This window comes from Strix aluco, chromosome 1, assembly GCF_031877795.1.
Source record: "Strix aluco isolate bStrAlu1 chromosome 1, bStrAlu1.hap1, whole genome shotgun sequence".
Lineage (NCBI taxonomy): Eukaryota > Metazoa > Chordata > Aves > Strigiformes > Strigidae > Strix > Strix aluco.
In genome coordinates this window covers 55,995,634-56,018,161 of record NC_133931.1, presented here as the reverse complement: position 1 = coordinate 56,018,161, position 22,528 = coordinate 55,995,634, and the positions used below count along the sequence as shown (strand labels likewise).

Here is a 22,528-nt window from a genome sequence, read left to right as displayed (position 1 = left end):
AAACAGTTAACTGCCACAAAGCCCTGAGAAAGGATGTGTTTGACAGGAGGGGAGGAGATGGAAGGCAAGAGAGAGAGTGCGGGGAAAAGCCTTAAAGTTAAAGCTACATGGAGGAACCTTTTTTTAAACTCCGTTATTGACACAGTCCTGTTCCTATTGACACAGTCCTGTTCCTGACAGTAAGTGAGGCTGATCTGAGCAGGAAACCCTTTGCAAATCCTGGCTTTTCAGAGGAACCTCTGGGTTTGAGATAATGGAAGCTCAGAACTCCCTGTCATGGAACATAATGTGAAATTGATTTTGCAAGGCTTTATCTACACAAAGTTGCACTGGTTTAATTAAAGGTGTGTTTTTAAATCAATTCTGTTAAACCAGTCCAAGTTCCTGTGTGGACACTCTGAAATCAATTCGAAACTGCCTTATGTCAACTAACCTTAATTTGGCAAAGAACCAATTTACACTAAACAGGCACCAATTTTTACTGATGCAAAAATAGGGTTAAAAATAAATCTTATTTAAAATGATAAGGTTTTGATGAGATTCTCTGTTTCTGCCCTAGCTATACCAAGCTATGCTGGCCCTGATAGCCTAATCCATTTGGGAAGGAGATGAACTCGCTTCTTTTCATCTATGTGTTTATGGCCTTTTGACAGATACATGTCCTTGTGAAAGGATACAGTGCAAAGCACTGTGAAACTAGGGAGACTAAAACCAAAAGGTGGCAGGTGTAAGGAGAAACAAGTGATGAATTGTAGAGACTACTTTCACCCTCCTTTTCTATTTATTTTGTTTCTGTAATGCAGAAAGTAGATAAGCAATGAGCATACTTCATGATCAGTAAAAGCTCTCTCATGCTGTAGTACTGGGGAGCAGCTTAAATAACCCACAATTAGTGTAGGGGTGCATGTGAAATCAGGCCACTGTTATCGTGTCAGTCTAATGTTGCTGGAACCAAGTCAAAATCTCTCCTTTCTTAAGGGTCTGGCAGAGGATAGAAAGGATTTTAAAGATCTACTGCAGACTAGCTGTGTGAAAATTTCCCTGAGTTTAAGGATTTCTGTGCAATCCCTTCCGATCATTCACACTTCACTAGGCCAGAAATGAAGGTCTGCATTTGAGTCCACAGCTTACAGAAATGTATCCACGTTATTTCCACACCTGAGAAACACATGGGAAAATGGGCGGTGTACTTGGTACCAACATGATGCTAAGAACACATCTGTATTTGCTCTCCTACAAGGCACAGCTAGACACAAAATTTGAAGCTGCACTGCAACATCCAAGAGCCAGGGCCTGATCCTGCTCTAGGGAACAGGAGCCTTCGCACATGCCATCACAAGAACAGGGCCAGGCTGTGGAATGTTTCCCTGCTGACATTCAACCAAAGCTTTTTCAGCAATGAGAACCAAAGTATCTCAGCTCCTCCCAGAAGGAGAACAAAAGGGTGCAATCCTGCAAAGTACGGTGTTCCCCCACGACCCCGTATATTGGGAGCTAAAGATACACAATATCTCAGGTGGGTAATCCTAACGCAGAGTTGAGCAATGAGTGACTAAATACCAGCCTGCCGTTGCTTAAAAACGATTTTTTCAACCAATATCTTTTGTGTCAGCTATGTTACTCCAAAAACTCATGCATGAAGCCAACAGGACTTAAAACTACACAGATGTGCTTAGATTGTGAACTATAGCCCTAATTATTGAGAATAGTGACTCTAATTATTAAGTTTTATTTTAAAGCACTTAAAACTGCACAACAGTAAGTGCTCTGTATCCTTGCACTCCTCTGAAGTGCTGTTAATGGGTAATGTGCTACTTTACTTTCTGTTCGGTTCAACAGATTTATTTTCAGAGTGAATCCTGTGTGAATTTCTCCTGAATCAAACTCCTTCCCTGGTGAGACTATATAATCCTGCTGTCTTGTTAGAGCAAAAATCATCTATGAGACTTCATTCAAAACAAATCCCCTGCCAAACTATCTCTTCCTTTTCATTTGGACAGCTATCCTTCTGATAATTTATAAGGAAAAAATTCTTTCTTTGTCTAGTTCAACCTTGTAAAGAGGACAGTATCAGTCTGACAGCAGCGTAAACAAAGAGATTCACAATCTTAGCAGTGCTAGAATATACTGGGCATTTTTTAACTGCATATGGAGGAGAAAGAGCGATACTGCACTAATTCAATGGAAAAAACCCTCAAAGATATGGCTAGTTATGGTTCATTCCGATTATAAACAATTTCCATATATAAAGAGGACTTTTTCAGACACAGCTGCACTATTTTAAGTCCCCCTTCCCTGTCACTATTAATAAACTGCACCCTAATGTATTGCATCTACTGGCATTAGTCATGACTACATCTACTGTCCATAATGGGATGCCACTCATCAGTTTGGTAAGCTCAAAATTAAGTGATTTTCCTGGAAACTGTTTTTCAGCAGCATCATTTGATCCACTGTAGTTAAAAAGCCATGTCATTGGTTGCATTATGAATTCCATTTTACGGTCTTCTTTTTTTTCTTTGTAAATTAATTGTAGCTTTCCTCTAGGCTTAATGCTGGTATAAAAGGTTTTGGCTGATGAGCAAATCTTTTCCAAAGACAAGAATTTTCAATTCTATCATTTTTAAATAACAGTGGCATAAAAACCTCACAGGAGCAAACTTGTTTAAGTCAGCTACACAAATGAAAGTTGACAAGTGATTAGCTCCTTCTGGGAATGAATTGTTTTCTACGTTTTAGGGGAAAAAATGTCATCAGTGACTTTGGAAGTGGCCTGAAGCATGGGCTTTGGAAGCCTAATACCACAAATACCAGTTTAAACAATTACATATTTAAGCAACTGTTATAACGTGGAGTCGGCATGACAAAGCACAAACTTCAAAAAACCACCATCTCTTGTAAAATGCAAGCAGTATGCACACTTGTAAAAACTCAGTAATGTCCTAGTAATTGTATTATTCATCCTGAAGGACCTGTAGAAACTAATGAGTACATCCTACCTTTAAAACTTAAGCACGGTACATTAAGCCTCTAGGGCAGTGCACACTTGTGCATGCCCAAAAGAGAAATTGTTGCTTGCCCTACAGGGTGGAAGTAATTTAAATTACTTTAGCAGGTTGTCCTCCTCCCTTCTCTTTCTATCAGATGAAAGAATGAGAAGCGATCTTTTTATTGCTGGCTTCTACTTTGAGAAGACAGAGTTAAAATTGAATCTGTATCATTCTGCTTCTCACTGGTTATGTCAGAGTCACATCACAGTAAGACCCATTTACACCTGTTCCTCTGATTTCTCACATTCTAGTTTCCAAGGAAAGGAAATTTAGGACTGTGTACTGGGTTGGACATGCAGTACAATTTGGACAGGTTCCTCAACTGGACAAATGGACACTACCACAAACAGAGGCAGATACAGACTCTGTCAAGTGTAGCCTGCTCCTGGAAATGGAGGGGATGGGCTGCTGGTGACCATGATTTGCTTCCCAGACCACACGGCAGAGAACATTTTTTTTTTTTAAATCTAGTCACATCATCTTGGATCATAGTCCATATAATGTATTAAAAGTTAACTGAATATTTCAGAGGTGACAGCTTCAGGTCTGCCTACAGAACAGACCCCACAAGTTCTTATGCAGTGCATCTTCGTACCTCATCAATCAAAGTTATCTCACTAATTCTCATTCACTCCTATGACAAGTTTGGCAATTTATAGTCCGACCCTGTGGATCAATCTTATGTATTTTTCCTATGAGAAGTAAATATATTTATGCTACTTTTTTGGGGGGTTCAAATCCACTGAATTGTAAACTTGTGGGAAACTACTTGCTGTAGACATCTTATCAACCTGTATTAGAACATTCCTGTATGTGAGAATCATTCACAAGAATAAACTCCTCAAAATATGAGTTAAAAGGCAGAGAAAAGTGGACTAAGGACATTAATTTTTACACCCTAACAACTACAATACTGCACCTAAGCAGATTTTAAAAGGTCTCAAATCCTCCCTCACATTAGACAAGGAACCAGGTCGGTAAGTCTCTGTTCAGTCAAATATATGATTTGGATGAGGAGCGGTGTGTTCTTGAGACTCTTCAGCAAAACTAAGCTCTTAAAGTCATGCATAATAGTACCCTTAATCTTGGGCAGGACGTGGCCTGTGGCATGGACAATGGGAATGAGTGCACCCTCAGCGAGTTTGCCGACGACACCAAGCTGTGTGTGCGGTCGACACGCTGGAGGGAAGGGATGGCATCCAGAGGGAGCTGGACAGGCTTGAGAGGTGGGCCTGTGTGAACATGAAGTTCAACAAGGCCGAGTGCAAGGTCCTGCACGTGGGTCAGGCCAATCCCAAGCACAAATACAGGCTTGGAGGAGAATGGATAGAGAGCAGCCCTGCAGAGAAGGACTTGGGGGTATTGTTTGACGAGAAGCTCAAAATGACCCAGCAATATGCACTTGCAGCCCAGAAAGCCAACTGTATCCTGGGCTGCATCAGAAGCAGCATGACCAGCAGGATGATGGAGGTGATGCTCCCCCTCTACTTCTCTCTTGTGGGACCCCACCTGGAGTGCTGTGTCCAGCTCTGGGGCTCCCAACATAGAGGGACATGGACCTGTTGGAGTGGGTCCAGAGGAGGGCCACAAAGATGATCAGGGGGCTGGAGCACCTCCCTTATGAGGACAGGCTGAGAGAGTTGGGGTTGTTCAGCCTAGAGGACAGAAGGCTCTGGGGAGACCTTATAGCAGCTTTCCAGTACCTAAAGGGGGCCTACAGAAAAGATGAGGAGGGACTTTTTACAAGGGCATGTAATCATAGGACAAGGGGTAATGGCTTTAAACTGAAAGAGGGTAGATTTAGATTGTATATAAGGAAGAAATCTTTACTGTGAGGATGGTGAGACACTGGAACAGGTTGCCCAGGGAAGTTGTGGAGGTTCCACTCCTTGGAAGTGTTCAAGGCCAGGTTAGACGGGGCTTTGAGCAACTTGATCTAGTGGAAGGTGTCCCTGCCCATGGCAGGGGGTTGGAACTAGATGATCTTTAAGGTCCCTTCCAACCCAAACCATTCTATGATTCTATGTCATGGTCATGACATTTAAAATTAAGATGATAACAGGGAGGTACAGGTCACTCCAGCATGAAATGAAGAAATAGAAGTTGAATTTAAAAAAAAAAATGAAAAAAGAGAGACTATAAGTTCATATGGAAAATAATGAGGATTAGAGATAGCCTCCAGCTAGTGGGAAACAGTTCAGGCACCACAGAATAAATTTTATAGCCCTACGGGCCTCTCTGAAGAGTTGTGCGCTGCCTTTCCATGATGAATACTATTATTCCAAGAAATACTGCTTGTAGAACTTATTTCTAAGCTAATATCGTGTTGCAGGGTAACTGTGATTCGACAATCTGCAATGTAGAACTTTGGAAAAAAAGCTACATTCTTCAATAAGAAAAGAAAAATATGGCAAGTTCTGGGAGAACACTACTGAACCTGTTTTTCTGAATATATAGTTTTATGCAATTAGAATTAGGCAAAGATTTCTGAGAAAGGTTTTTATGTCTCACTCCTCATCCTATCTGGTTACAATCAGAAGGTTTGCTCACTGTAGAGATGATCCTTTCCGTTCAATATCTTCCCTCACACAGCAGCTGGCTTTCTTGGTTGAGTAATTATTTTTCCTGTTCTGTGGTACAGCTAGCAGACAGACAAAGCCAAAGTGCAAAAACCATAATAATCAGATCATTAGACCTGACACTTACTTCATACTCCTCTTTGAATCCATAGCCTTCTGCACACTTCATTTGGGTGATGTGCTGTAGCAAGTCAGCTACACGGATTGCTGGATGAAGCTGTCCGGTCTGGTAGGGTACATCCACTGGATCTCGCTTCTTGTAGGTATGTGATTGGACCAGGCTGCTTGTGTCACTGACCATCGTATGGGTTTCATCTAGAAAAAGAGCATCTCATAATGTACTGGCTCATTTTCACTTATTAAAAGAAATATAAATTACACAGATTTCTAGAGGAATGGCAGAAATCTGACACCATCAGTATTGCTTCTGTCTGTGAAGGCTACACCAGAAGAACAGTAAATCCATGGAGCGTTTACACAGGGAAATTGCAAGACTGATTGGAATGAGGCAAAGTCCATGGTTCTACAATGGAAGCATTGCAGAGCAGTCCGAACTCTAATATTGTTTTAAATATCACTAGCTCATTACAAACAGGTTTTAAATCAGGCATTTGGTTCTAAACTGCATAGAAGTTTCATTCTGAAACTTCAACAAGTCCTATGGAATGAAATTGGACTTGTATTCTTCTTAGATTACTGAAGTGCTATATTTTATACTGCAAATTTAGAGCAAATGTTTGGAGTGAGCAAAATAAAAAGATGCACAAAATGGCTTATGGTTTCATCAAGCTAGGACTGCAATGGAAATGTAGATCTGATACAACATTTGGAGACAAACTACAAGAGGACAAATGCAAAGGATCATCTGATCAGGAAAAATGTCTTGACTGGCTGCTGAACATGCTTTAGGACCATGGTATATCATGAGCCATCACATTAGGCATGAAATGTTATATGTCAACTGACATGCAAGCCAACAAACAGGAGAACCCAGGGGGCTGGTTAAAATTTTTATGAGACACATACTCTCCCAACCCTCCACATATCTTCCATGGGGCAAATGGGGAACTTACCATTGATTGGCACTTTTAAGAAGATACATATCAGGAGAAAAAAAAGAGGAGGAGAAAAAGGAAACAGGGCATAAGCAACAGTACTACATTAATAATTACAGGTAATTTTATGTTTGTAATTTAGTTTTTACAGAGTGATTCCCTAAATGAGTCAGATTCTGATCTCAGTTTCACAGTATAAATTAAATGTACTGAAACAAGGTATCTTACTGTGAGTCAATTCACACAGATGCAACTGAGATCAAAACTTATAGTTAGCAGTAGACATAAGTGAAAGTGCACTCTACCTAAGGAAGCAATATGACTTTCTTCCTGTTTAGATGGAATTTTAAAAATTTGTTCAGACTTGACAAGAGAACAAAACCAACCCAAATTCAAAGGTCCAAGTATAATCATAAATATTTTGTTCTGTTTACCCAAATAATAATTTTACATACCTCAAAGAGTTTTTGATTTTTAAATGAAATTGTAAATGTGGTGCTTTGACTTATTCAAACTACTCCTCACTGGCTGCACACTTAATATAGCAAGGGATTTATAAAAATGCTATATTTATTAAAAAGATATTACTTTCTAAAACATGTTGTATGAAAGGGAAGCATTAAAATATTATTTCCATGTTAATAAGTTAGATATATTACAGCAGGAAGTTCCACAAATACTCTAGATGAAAAGGTCCCAGATTCTCATATATACACCAAAAATACTACCACACCTCATTAAAGGTGAGATTCTGGTCTTAGTCATACCACTGAAAATTGATGTTAAAGCCACAAAGCTCAACAAATCATACTTCAAGGATGATTTTAAGTTCTCTCAATTCACATGGATACTAAGACACATGAAATCTGGTCCTCAGTAAGCATACAGTCAATATGAACTGTGCATTCCTAAACCAAAAATAAGAGAAAAATTTATGTCTATGAGTATGGGCAATTCACTACTTTTCCTGTCAGTTTGCTAACCTGATCTAATGCGGAGGAAAGGGATTAATATTTTAGTCACAAAATTTGACTTCTTCTAATGTGTGATAAAATTGTACTGCAAAGCACCTTGGGATGCATGGCATGAAGCGTGGTATACAAGTGTAGGTACAGTATGTTGCTGTTGAAATGGCACCTGAAAACTACAAGGTGGCTAAGACACAAAAGACAAAGTGTAGGAAGTTGATCATGATTTTTTGAGTGGCTTATTTCAATTTTAGAACAGGTTAGAAAACTTGGGGGTTTTTTTGCAAACCACAGAATTCCTTGTAACACAGACTGTTAGTGATCAAGATGAAGGCAAAGTTATCAGATAGCAGGGTCTTCTTAAGCAGTTTAATCCTTATGAATCTCTTTCCTGTGAGCTCTTTTGTTTTAGATTAATTTTCTTGTCTCCACTTCTTTATCTCTTATAGCTGCATTAATACTATTTTTCCCTCCTTGAGAGTGATCTTTTAAGTTGTTTTAAATAAACTGCTTTCAATCCTTGGTTTATATGGTACATTAGGAGCCATGTGTATTATAGCCTTTTGCTTTGTCTTTGAGCACTGTAGCATGAGCTTTTCAGGCATAACAGTCCACTGTTTTTCAAAGGGTGAGCAACTCCAGATGCAGTGTTCATATGCAATGGCAAGTTTGTCCAGCTTAAATACTTCTACAGGTGCAGTTGTTCTACTCTCCACTTACTGATTCCCACAGAGCTGTACAACACTTATTAAATAATATATTTATTTACTAGTTATATGAACTCACAGCATGGAAGATATCTAGAAACCCAGCCCAGTATCTTCTCTGGGCTGAGACTCTTCTTTCTCCAATTTCAGAAATATGAGCATCACTGATACTAGACAAACATGACCTACACTCATGTCCAGCAACTATAAGTTTAGCTACTGTTACGTAAAGTGCTTTATTAAATCTCAGGCTTTTACTTAGGTTATTAGACTAAGCATGAAAGTTTTCCCTCCAATGTAAGAAAATTTCTTCATATCTGAAACTAAGAAGTCAGACTGTTGCCTTCGGAGTCATTTAAAGAGTTTACCACTAATTATCTTTCTTTCTTTTTTTTTTTCCCAATTGGCTATGAAGTTCCTAATTTGCATGAATAGTCCAAAGATCTTGTTGTACATAAATTCATAAATTTGGAAATGGTGTGTTGTGGCCTTTCTAGCAGATTTTGAACACTAAACTCAACCATTCATCAGACCTGTACCCTTCCCAGGAGGTCACACTGAAAAGCTCATTTAGTTCTAACTATAGGCTTGACCCTGTGGTCTAACACAACTTCTAACATCACTTCTTTGGAAATTGGAAGACAGCAGGGGCAGGTATTAGTTGCAATTAAAACCCAGCATATTTTGTTAATAGCTATATTCCTCTACCGACTCAAGCACAGCTAATTTGATCAGGTAAACCACTATTCTTATACAGAGAGTCATAAATACATTTTGGGAGAGAGATCTGGTCTGAATGGAACACCACTCATAAAAGGATACTGAATTTTTAACATGTAAGGTTACAAAAATATTAATTTTTCACAGTGAAATAACTGGAAGATTTTCTGAAATGAGTAAGCACAGGTTGCTATAGTAGACCATAAAATACTTATCTAACTAATTCAAAATTTTACAGACGTAGTAAAAACAAAGAATTTTTATTCCCAGTGTGTGTTTGTCTGATACCTGAATTACTTGCTTAGAGATTATCTCTTGCGGGGAAAAAAAGCTAACAAATAATTTTACCATCATATTATATAGCAAAGGATCACAAAAAAAATCAGAGAAACCATTAACTAAAACTTAACAAACCAGATCAAAAATCTCAAAGTTTTTCTCCTGATAATAGTACTTTTCTCCTTGCCCACCCACAAGGTCAGAAAGAACATCTACTGGATGAAGCGTTGAATGAATGCTAAAGCACACAAAAAAATCTAACATCTCAGGCAGTTAAAAGGCAGTGCAAATTTCATTTGCATGGAGATTATTACATTGTTACAGTCACTACCATTACCTTCTTCCAGATTTACATAACGTATAAAACCGCACAAGTTCCTTCTCCAAGTTATGACACTGAAATGCACTGCGCTAAATATTCTTTCACAATAACAAATTTTCAAGATCACCTTCCTAAACTTCTACTTAAATGCTTCACTCTACTTTTACTTAAGCCTGTTTAACTCACGGTGTAAGGGCAGGAATCAGTTAAGGCGTCTTATATTTTTTACAGTGATTTGAAGAAAAAGGAGGAGAAAGAAAAATATTTGTCGTAAAAATATTAATCATTGTAAAAAGAGCAAATAGGCTTAACACTGGAGTTTGAATTCTTGCTACAGTGCACTGTTATATTTTGACTTACTATTTTAAAAAAATCTCCCTGTTTAGTTTAAAGTTAGTACAGGAAGGAGGTGTAAATGAACACAAGCCATAAAGTGGTTAGGGTTACTTAAGCACTGAAAATGCAATAGCACCTCATGCTTATTGTTTTACCACTGTGCAGAAACCTCTTTCTTTTTGACATTGGACAACAGCAGGTTTTCCTAAATTCTCAGTGGAAATGGTTTACACTTTAAGTGTATGTTTTTAACCTACAGTTCTACTGTTTTATGTTGTTACTGTGACACCGATGCATAATAAACTATATACTCTAAGTGTCATGCTATCCTTTTGCTGTTCAAAATACCATCTCTCCTCTGAAACTTCACTTTGACAAGCATGTCAGAAACTGTGAGGTATTGTGAGAATAAATGATAGCTGGTGGATGGCCAAAACTGTATTTTGTCGATTTTCTGTATCATGAATAGTCTAATTAGGAAAAAAATGTTATTTTTAAGAAGTGACATCTTCAGTTCTCAGATAAAATGGAAAAAAATGAGGGAAACTATTTCAATTGCTGCAATAATCAAATTCTTTTGTGTCACTCCAAATACATGCATAAACATTTCCTCACAAATTCACTTGTTAAAATTATTTCTCTTTTTTCCCCTGACTTGCACTATGACAGTAGTAATCAAGACTGATAACTGTCCTTAGAATTCTCAGTGTAGCCAAGTCTACAACCTCTCCCTTTAGTATAAAACTCCAGCTTTTTGCATTGTCTGTACCCCGAGAACTGTGACTTTCTAAATTACTTCAGCAATAAACTTTGATAAAGGGAAATGTTCTCACCTAAAATTGCAGTTGGCACAAATGGATCTGTCATACATCATAAGCAGGTCAATGCAGAAAAGGTAAAAAGAGAGAGAACAGTAAATGATTGATAAATGTTCCCGAGTTTTCTTTCAGAAAGCTACTGTAAGCAACCAGTATGTTGCTTGTGTATGTATTAAATTTCTAAGGCAAGAAGTATAATAACATAATTATATATGCTTTTATTATGAAAAGGTCTATATAGGGTGGAAATCAAGAAAAAAAACAGTTACCTGGGTAATAAGAATTAGGCACTGTTGTGCTCAATGTGTTAGTTTTCATTGTAAATGAAGATGGTGAAGATACAGCTGCAAAGAGAAACAAAGCTGGTTAGAGACAGCAAAGTGATATATGGCTATTTAAGCTGAGTGATACAGCGTATGTGATTGACTTTGTTTAGAGTCCGTCCTGTTGTATTTGTTGCACTGGAATCCGGACCTAGGGAAAACCAGGTGTGTCCAGTGAATAAAATAGCTCACTGAATTTCATCAATTCTCTAAAAAGAAATGTCATCAAAGAAAGCATCTGGGTCGGTGATGACAAATATACTTCTTAAATCACAAGATTAGACTGAATACTGATGCTTGAATAAAGACATCACAATGGTAACAGGTGGTTTTGACAGAAGCTTTGATCATTATTAAGTTTACTTAATAATACTGTAAACACTGTATGCAAATATTCTACTACAGTTAATTTTTTTTCTCCTTTTTTTTTGATTTGTTCAGACAGGTGGATAATGTATACACAGATACTATTATGCCCTGAATAGTTCTCTTTGTTTAACAAAGGTTTTCAAGAAGTGATACATAGACCAATGCTCGCATTGGTATTTAATCATCTAACCATTTGTAAAACCTACGGGAAAACCCAATGCAACAAATTAAGTTCCGTTAGTTCCCTGGTATACAAAGTTCATGTGTATTACTGTTATAAGCACAGATACATTTAACAGGTGGGAGTTAAAACATTTTACAGGATGTTAAGACAAAGAGTCATTAAAGGTTTTTAAGCAAAGCTCATAGCAAATTAAGCCTTAGCTGCTTGTCTACACAGCTCAAGTTCAGTCAGACCAGTGAATGTAAGCACATTCTGGATACCTATAAACAGACTAACAGGAATTTGTGAACAAAAGTAGAACTGAGGAAGACAGGATCTGCTGGATGAGGAGTGAGATTACTCCTGCTGGCTTTCATCCGCCTTTTTTTTTCATTTGATCTTCTAGGCCATACAGTTGCCAGCCCTTGTTAAGATGGAGCTATCTGATAACTCACTTACATAATGATGCCAGCTATCCCTTATCCTGTAAATGAATATATCTGAGACTACTTTCCTTTGATTATGTCTCCTGAATCACTAGATGGAAAGAACAGAGTGGTATTCCCTTTGGGTAGGGATGCAGAGATTAGTTGAGCTGCTGCAGCTAATAAAACTGGTTAGATACAGAGAGCAGCCAGAATTATAAACTTTCATATGAAGTAGCAATGTTCTCTTGAGTACAAGGCCCTACACGAAGATTACTCCTAAAGACTGTCAGGCTGCTTCTTCTGGTGACCACACTTCTTATGGAAAGTCTAATTAGAGGTTCTAGCCCTCAAGAGATATAAAATACTTGCTATGCCAATAATTTCAAATTGGCTTAAGGTGGTTTACATAAAGAGGATTTAGTCCCAGGAACCCATTGCAGCTTCTTTGGTTGTTGTGACCATTCAGTAACACCACTGCAAAACTACATCATGATGGTGGAAGACAAAGTCAAATCTCTTGATCTCTTCACAGGAGTAAGCAATCTCATTAACTGCAATGGTGTGTTCTCACCAGAAAGGCAAGTCGGATTTTGAAAGATCTATTTCAAAGCAATTTCAAAAGTAACTCAAACGCAAATTAACATTGCAAATTCTGAGCCTAATGCTGCTGAGGGAAGTCTCCCTGTATAAACCTCACAGAGTGTTTGTACAATTGAGCTCATCAAAGATAAGTTCTTAAGCATATTATTAAAGAGTGGGAGTTGGGCCTCGCATACTGTTAGTACTTGAAACAAAATTCAATCTTTGACAAATTCTGAGGATGTTAAGAAACACTGGTATAACAAGAAGAACTGAGGTTCCTTAAGAACTACAAAACCCAAGTTTTGTTGAACACAGTCATTCTTTTTTCATTCTTTTTAACAATTATGAAAAATGGCTGTTTTTCCTGGTCTTTGCTTAATACTAACTCCCAGACAGCAGTCCTTGACTAAAATTCTAATACAGGAAATTTTATATCCCAAATTTTATTTATTTTCAGGGTAGATCCAAGAAGACCCAGGCTTTTACAGAATCTGTTATGAAACTGCAGAACCGATAACTCCATTGAGTTCTTCCTTTGCACAAGCAACAGAAAGAGTATCATCTTGAATTGGAAACACTAAGACAATCAGATCACCATTATTAAATTATGACATTCAAAAATAAATTTTGCCTACAAAAAAAGAAGTGAGCTAGGGAAGCATTTGAAGGACTTGGGACAGCATGAGGGATATAAAATTTTTAACATAATAGACTGGAGAAAGGTAAAACTACAGCTGTTTCAGTAATGTCTTTGCTCTTCTGCAGAAGAAAAGGATGGACAGAAAAAAGCTCAATTATCCTTATTATTTTTAAAGAAGTCTATTCTTGACGTCTGACTGTCTTGCTCATTCGAATACACACTGTAATGTGCTGCACAGTGGGAAACTCTGGGTCGCATGGATTTTCCATGACTGAGTAATGAGGAATATTTTAAAAACCATTTGCACCTTTCTTCCACTTTCCAGAAAAAAGAAAAGAAAAGAAAAGAAAAAACTTACATCTCCCATTTAGATTGTGCGTGTCCATGAAAGAGAAAGCTTCGTCACAGTTGGTGCCTTGCTCAGTGTAGCTTTTATCCATCGAATTCACCATCACTGTCATTTCCTGCCGTGTACTACTCAATGTCTCTTTCCGTTTTTTAGCCAATTTTCTTAAGAAATGCATGTTGAGAAAAAACAAGAAAAAAAACAACACTCAGTGAGCAGACACAGTCTTCATGTTGTTTAGATTAGTATCGTAGTTTGTAACCACATTATTAAGAATCATATTTACAATTATTTCTGCATTTCTGGAAACCTCAATTGATTTCACACTCATGTCTTTCAACAGCATCTGATAATCAAGGGACAGTTGCCAATGCCCTGACTTATGGTGAACAGCACTTTAATCCTTAAGGACCATCACTGAATTAAAGGGGACTATTTGCATAAAAAGGTGATGTGAAGGCTACAACTGTTTAAATACATAAATAAAAATGATAGGAGAGAAGATTTCACTGGAACTGACAAATTTTAACTTCACATGTGTAGAACTGTCTGGAGCTGTTTCCTTAAGACACCATGTAACAAAGCTAACTGGTTGACATCATACTGTATAGTATGTTTGATTTCTTAACACACTTTGCACAAGCAAGTGGCATTTTAAATTGACCTCCATTTCTAAAGACAATTTTCTGTCAGTAAAATTTCACTCAAGGTCCATAAGTAAAACAAAATTCCTATCTTAGCATCCTTCAATCTCCTCCCTCCTTCATGAGTAATATATTATTTGAAGTAGAATTTGACATGTATCTCCTAATGCACGAACAACTTAATGGAAGTCCTTTATAAGGACAAGCTTATCAAAGTGGTAACATTAAATGGATACATTTTTTACTCTTTCCACCCTTAGCTCAGATGGCAACATGTGAAGTCATGCATGGCTTCTCTTCTGATCTTCTTTAGCCTTAAGCTGAAAGTACATACAGCTCCTCCCACCACCTGCAAACCACTGGGCAATTCTCAGCTTATCTGGGTTGTGAAACCAGAATCTGAAAAGTGACAACAGCAGCATCCCCAGTGTGGTCACTGAAACTTCATTTGTAAGGCACATATTGTACTTATTTTATTTCACAGCTGTGCAGACCATAGGAAAGAACTTCAGGACAATTCAGCACTAGAGCAATGCTTCAGGAAGGCATGCAGAAGCAGCTTTTCTTCACAAGACTTCCTTGTCTTCAGACTGGAATCAGCATCTTCTCTTTAAACAGTTGTCAATCCAATTAGCTATCTAGACACTGCATACTCACTAAAGCCAGGACACTGCAGTATGTAGTGGCTTACCCTTTCTCACCAGGGGACCTGTGAGTACTGTCTCTATTCATACAACCTTTAATCACTGTCAATCTCACAAACTCAGCACTTTCTCCAAGAACTCCTGCATGTGAACAACACACTGGTGAACAGGTAACAACTCCTTCTTAACAGTTTTTTAAAGAAAAGTTTCTAGGAGAATTGCCCTGGGCAACATTATAAGGATACTTAGCTGTATCTGAAAATCCATAATGGGATAAAATATGATACCAGCCACTCAGTGGGATTACAAAAAACCCCTCATGCTCTGTACAGTGCAGATCTCAAGGATCTGCTGTTACAGGGAATGTCCTTTATTTTGCAGTAAAAATTGTATCCTTCCTAAGGAAAGCCAGAGTTCTTGCTTATTACACCAACAACATGACGCTCAAATTTTATAAAAAGCCAGGTAATTTTCTTAAAGATATTACACTAACGTTTTCTCATTTCCTTCATTTTTGGTTTAGGTCCCATAATCAAGCTATAGCAGATTGTTTTTATGACAGTAACAACTGTACAGTACTTCTCAATCTGAATCTAATTCTGGAAATAGGTCTTGTGGGAAAAGTTCAAATCTGAAACAACTGTTACTGGAAGAGAGCGATACCAGCCAGACTTTTGTACTGTGAACAAAAACACCCACTGGACTTAGTCAAGTAAACTTTAGCTGAACATAACATTTTTTACATCTGCAGTTTTCAGATACTGCTGAAGGTGTTGCAGTGCTGCAGTCTCTGCAACTCATCCATTCCTTGGATCTCTCACTCCCTGGGAGGCTCCAGCTATACAGGACTTAAGAAGCTTGTAGAACCATGGTACTTCACAACACTGTCACCACTCATGCTCTTAGATTTGAAGTAAATTTTTTTGGAAAAAAAGACTTAATATTTGATCGTTTTCACTCATGGAGAAGACACTTCATAGCTACTCTCTGATGTTTCCTCCTTCTTAAAAGAAAAGAGATCTACAACCAAAGGAAAAAGTAAAACAGATGGAAGCTTCCATGATGATTACCTAGGATGAAATTTTTTATGTAGGGAAAGCAAAAATGATCAGCTTATCACACAAATAGTGTTATCATCACTATACGAGGAAAGAAAATATACTATACCAGTCTCAGAAAAGAAGAGCCTGATATACAGAACCGTCTCAAGACTAGCTAGGAACTGTTGGTATTTTAAGGCACAAGAAATTGTGAGAAGTGAGGTGGTGTAATGGTAAAAATACGGTAAATGCAGAGTAGACAAACATACAGACTCCCTCCAAAAAACTGTGAGATTTTGAGTATCATTTACTCTGTTCTGTTACAAATTTTAATAAAATCAGTCTAGGAAAATAATAAGCTAAAGGCTTCATCACAATCTGTCCCCATTTTATCTGCCACCATGAAACTCTTAAATGCTGCATATTCTCCTGTGCAGTCCCTTCAAGTTGAAAGAATCACCTTGCAAAACTTCTGCCTTCTGCAAGCCTGACTCGATACCTTTTTCAAAACCCTCCTTCACTGTAATGTCGCCCTCAAACCCTCCAACAAACCTATGACAACAACTGTTAAGTTGCTGCTACATTATCAGCCTCTATTTTTGGTTCATTTTCCATCTACTTACCTGTATCCATTTTCTCTGTCCTGTCTTGACTTAAATAACAAGCTCTTTGAGACCTAGCTTGCCTTCTCCCTTCGTGTTTATAAAGCACTAGGCATACAGTGTAAGGCACAGTGGGACACTACCACAGCTAGAGGAGTGTAACAACAGTAAAAAAAAAAAAAAAGGTGACTGGGGCTGATAACCAGAAAGAAATGTGCCTCCCATTTTAATTTAGGAACAGTGAGAAAAGCATATTATTTGAATTAAGCAAAGGCACTCACTTCCTTCTTCCCAATTCCAATCTGAGTGGTACTCCCCTTTTCGTATCAGTATGCTTCCTTTCTCCCAAGCAAAGAAAAGAAACAAGATGCTGCTACTTTCCACTGCACTAGCAACACACTACCATCACCAAGATATTAATAAACACAGTGAGATGAAATTTGTAACAGTATTGCTAAAGGAATTGGGCTGAATATTTTTTCTTTAATTAATTCAATGAACTATTGCACTTACTGTAACAAGATAAAATAGCTTCTTCTTATATACATACTGTTTCATATTTTACTTCTCTATTTGTGGACAGGTCACATAAATGGTTCTGATACAGAAAGGATTGGGGGCTTTATTGCAACCCACTGGTGTGGTGCACTTGTAGTTACAAAAGCTTTTAACAGTCTGTTCACCAAACCCCTGAAAGAATCTAAACTATAATCAGGAAGATCCTTTAAAAGATCCTAAGAGCGGTAGTCCTTATATAGACAAGGAGTCCCCAGTTTAAAAAAGAAGCAGTTGAAATGGGAATATGATAAAAGTATATAAAAAAATAGTGGAGAAAAGTAAGAAATTAAGAAAGAATTACTATTTCTCAACCATGTAAGAACCAGAACCAGAGGGTATAGAGAATTTTTTTTTAAATATAAAAGTAAATACTTTCACACAAACCAGGTAATTATGGAACACATCACCACAGGACTCCAGAGATACCAAAAGTAAGTATCAGTAAAAGAAGAACTGATGAAGGGCTGAGTGGAGGACAGTGAAGGCATTATCTTATCTTCACTCTCCTCCTGTATTCATCTAAAGGTTTGTCACTGGCCACTGTCACAGACATGATGTGAAGTCTGGTGGACTTAACAGATTATGCAAGAAAGGATGGAAATACCTTATTTGCTTTTCTAACACTTAGAATTACTCACCTTTTTGCATTGTTTAGGCTAATTTTGATATACCAGGCAGGATTAATTAACTCAGAAATTCATTACTTTGCCCATCTATTTTGGCTGTCTATGATACACTAAAAGAAGATTCATAATTATTTTGAGGAAAATGCTTTAATCTGAAATCATTTAATAAGCATCACTGCACTCTCAGCAAGCTTGCCAAGGACACCAAGCTGTCTATGCGGTTGACACCCTGGAGGGAAAGGATGCCATTCAGACGGGCCTTGACAGGCTTGAGAGGTGGGCCCGTCCTACCAAGTCAAGGGAGATGATTCTCCCCCTCTATTTCTGCTGTGTCCAGCTCTGGGGCCCCCACATAAGAAGGACATGAACCTGCTCGAGTGGGTCCAGAGGAGGCCACAAAGATGATCAGGGGGCTGGAGCACCTCCCTTATGAGGACAGGCTGAGAGAGTTGGGGTTGTTCAGCCTAGAGGACAGAAGGCTCTGGGGAGACCTTATAGAGGCCTTCCAGTACCTAAAGGGGGCCTACAGGAAAGATGAGGAGGGACTTTTTACAAGGGCATGTAATCACAGGATGAGGGGCAATGGTTTTAAACTGAAAGAGGGTAGATTTATATTGCATATAAAGAAGAAATTCTTTCCTGTGAGGGTGGTGAGACCCTGAAACAGGTTGCCCAGGGAAGCTGTGGCTGCCCCCTCCCTGGCAGTGTTCAAGGCCAGGTTGGACGGGGCTTTGAGCAACCTGGTCTAGTGGAAGGTGTCCCTGCCCATGGCAGGGGCGTTGGAACTAGATGATCTTTAAGGTCACTTCCAACCCAAACCATTCCATGATCACTGATTCAGCAACACTCAGTCTGAAGATGTAATTTAATAAAAGCTCTCCACGAGAAGCATATAAAAAAGTCTGCAAATGCAACTGACTTAGTCCCTGTTTACTGTGTTTTTATACTTTTTTCATATTTATGTTGTATTATTTTTTCTTTAACAACAAAACAGTCCTTGTCAATTATTTTCCTGTCTTCAGCAATGGGTCCTCTACGGCAGAAAAATACACACCACACATCATTGGGAGAATTACATGTGTATGATGGAGTTCAGGTTTAGTCTACCACCTCTGGTTTGCAATAGTGCACATTTGGTAACATTGGGTATTATTCTAATCTGCATTAGAAAATTAAAAATACTACTTTCTATTTTTTAGGATATCCTTTTAGGGCATACCTTGAATCTCCAATGCCTTATCTGTATTCTTTATGTTACTTTTCATTGTTAAAAAAGTCCTCATAGAAAACAAGATTTAGGAACCTGAATATATAATCCAATTCAAAATGGTAGATTTCTTTAGTGTCATTAAAGAACTATCGTTATAAGTAATTAATACTTTTATCTGCTTTATATTTCTTATCAAAACAGCAACACTCTGCACAGAAACCTTTCTATCTCCTGTGAATGGACTGAGACACAAATACGAAGCAACTGAAATCAAGTGATGAAGCGAAATAGAAATAGTATGGCATTAATGATAGTGAAGTTCTGCTCATAGTAAACTTCTGTCATTCAATTTCACATTTATATGCTTTATATTGAAATGTAATATGCTCAAGAATGCGATTTCACAGTGACATTAAACTGTGGACTGTCAACACTCTATCAGATAGGAAATAACGTTAGGCGAAATATTTTTGAAGCCACTACGTTTTGCAGCAAGAACTAGTGAACACTTAATAAAATGCTTTACAAGTTGTCCCCATTTCAGGAACTAGCATTTCTAGAGAAAAACCACAGGGAAAATAATTGTCAGGAGAATTTAAAAAGAAAAAGGTAGGCAGGATCCCACTGAATTCTGTTGTTCCTTGCTTAGGATCTCTTAGTATGCACACCACTACTAGATTATAAAATTATTCTTTGTCCTAAGAATACCAACATATATTTTGTATTGACATCACAACAAAATAAAGCTACAACAGTATAGAAGACTGATGTAGAGATTATACATATCTGACTATAGCCAAGGGTGCATAAGCCCTTTTACCTGACTTTGCAAAGGGGTGGTTTATTATAATTTCTTTTAGGAGCCTTATCTTTGTTTTAATTATCAACTTCCTGCTTCTCAGCACATGCTAACATTATTAATTTCATTTTTATCATGCTCTTGCACTCTGATACAGACAATGAACTTTAAAAAAATGCTGTGATGCTGCTTGAATTTTGAAAAGCATTCCTGATACCACAGGATTTCATCTTCCCCCCGTTCATTCACTGTGGCTTTCATTTTTGCCACAGAGACTTTAGAATCACTTTCCAAAACACCAGAACTATTACTGGGAGACCAAGAAGGCATCTTGATACTATCAGGACTGGTTAGAAAGGGAGAAGGAGAAAGGAATACAAGTAAATGTGGGGGAGGAGGATTCATTTAACTTAAGAGAGTTACAAGAATTGAGTGAAAAATGAGTACAAACTTTTTAAATGAAGGTGGAGGTTAATGAAAATGGTTTTGCTTTATACTGGCATAAACAAAACCAGTTTTAATTTTCTGTGTGTTTTACTTGCCTTTTTACTCATTGCATATTAGAACTTTAATGGTCTTTTTACACTTTGTTGTTACTAGTAGATGGGTTCATTAGCATTACATGAGATCAAAGCAAAGAGCAGTTATTTGGTTACACCCCATTTTCAAAATATCAGCGATAGCTCACAGGTGAAGTATGGCATGACTTAAGAAACACTGGATCAGAAAACAGAAAGAGAATACAGAGGGGAGTGGGAAATGAGAAGGAAAAGATGATGGAAAAATAAGGTACAGCTGCAGTCACAGACACACTGCTCACTGTTGCTGCTAAGTGCTCTTTCTTGAATTCAGGTATTCAGTACGTGCTTTGAAATTTGCTTGTAGTGACATCATTAAAAACTCTGCTTATTTGTTTCTTAGCTTCTACTTTGTATGAACTCCTACATCAGGTTATCATCTGAGTTTCTGCAAGTGAAGGTTATAGCATCAAACCCAAGAATATCTCAGGTCAAAGGAGGCATCGCACTGACAGATTTTCTTTGCTGAGGCAGTGGCTGAAGGGGGAACACTGGTGACTGACCAACAGTGAGAAAAAACTGGAGCTATGTGGTATGCCAGATTAATGTAACAACATTTATTTGAAATGGGCTGACTCTTGTCTTAACTCACAGAGGAAGTTAATTTTGTGGTTACAGTTTAGTTCTTGTTTGTCCACCTAAGAAGACCTTGATGCGTTTTAGTAGGATTGACAGGCTCTTCAGGGAAGGCTCTAGGCTATGGCAGTAAAAAGGAATTTGAGAAGCTTTGGCAGAACTATATGTCTGGAAATCTCCTGGCTGCACTATTTCTGTCTCAAGTTAGTCACTGGTCCTGGTGTTCAGAAAAATGCACCCACACACTTTAAAAAAAAAAATCCAACACCCCCCTGCTCCCCCAACAGGCTAGAACAGTCATAAAATGTGACCAGCAATAGTTTTTGAAATTTATCATTAACTAATTGTGACCATGACCTTGATTATTATAAGTTATGAATCAGGCAATAAGATGTCCCATTCTACTCAACTGAACTAAGGAAGGAAAAAATGAAAGGCCACAAATTCTCTGAATTTTTTTCAAAATTTAACAATTTTGCAATATGAATTTAAATTTGTGTTTTGATTCTTATAGTCACCAAATTAATCAAGAAAATAGTGAATACAATGTTTAATTGACCTATAGGTCCTCCTGAATTGTAAGGGTGTATAAGGAAAATACACAGAATATTAACACTTTGTTTTTTTCCCACAAATTAATTAAAAGGCAAATGCTTATGAATCTGTTCAGTTTACTAAAGACTTAGCTGACTGATTTACTTTTGTGATTATAGCAGCCATGTGGAACTACTTGCAGGATGAGGATCAAGGTGCTACTTAGAATATGGGAGAGGCCAAAGTATGACAAATCCTTTATGAGCACAGGGAGTAACCCAGTAGCCCAGCTGGAACACTTGAAGGCCAAAAATCAGTGTGACAACACTTTGCTTCCTGTGAAGAAAAGAGGACAGCTGGGCAGCTGAGAGGCCTGTTATGGTGAAGAATACAGGGACCTGGAGCACCTGGGAGCAGCTAAATCAGGGTAGGGATATGAGGGGTGAAATGACTGCAGTATACCCAAAAAATATCACTATAGCCTTTGACACAGGAGCAGACCAGCACCCAGGTCTCTCTTTCAGCTGACAGCCCTGCTCACTAAACCAGTAAGTCATACTCTCTAATCCAGTCAGTCTTGAATTACTCTCTTCAAAGCAATGTACTTTCAAAGGTTTTGGAGAGTTCCTCCTATTAAAAACATGTATAACCAACCAGAGGATTAGGACCCTCTGATAGGAAAGGAAATGGACTTTTGAATACTACCTGACTGAGCAGGGAATTGAACCTGGATCTCTCCTGAATGACAAATCCTGACTGAGGAGAGACTGAGAGAGCTGTGCTGGTTCAGCCTGGAGAAGAGAAGGCTCACAGGGGATCGTACGGCAGTTTTTAACTACCTAATGGATGAGTACAGAGGAGACAGAGCTAGACTCTACACACATGGTGAAAGTGTTGCAATTGAGGAAATTCCTATTAGATCATAGTAAAATTTTGTCACCATTGGGGTACTCAAACAATGGAGCAGGTGCTCAGGGAGGTGGGATCTCCATTTTTGGAGATACTCAAACCCCTGCTGGACAATGAACTGAG

At 38.1% G+C, this 22,528-nt stretch overlaps 1 protein-coding gene across 6 annotated transcripts in view; it reads right to left on the bottom strand.

The window, feature by feature from the left end:
- Positions 1-22,528, bottom strand: part of PTPRM (protein tyrosine phosphatase receptor type M) — a 506,702-nt gene that overhangs the window by 101,165 nt on the left and 383,009 nt on the right. For 2 of the 6 annotated variants that reach the window (XM_074821657.1, XM_074821676.1), the window contains 4 exons: positions 13,698-13,849; positions 11,104-11,178; positions 10,850-10,876; positions 5,757-5,944 (listed from right to left, as the gene is read on the bottom strand). In XM_074821657.1, coding sequence (XP_074677758.1) covers positions 5,757-5,944; positions 10,850-10,876; positions 11,104-11,178; positions 13,698-13,849 — 442 coding nt within the window. The remainder of the gene's footprint in view (positions 1-5,756; positions 5,945-10,849; positions 10,877-11,103; positions 11,179-13,697; positions 13,850-22,528) is intronic. The other 4 variants (XM_074821666.1, XM_074821685.1, XM_074821694.1 and 1 more) reach the window with 2 other exon arrangements.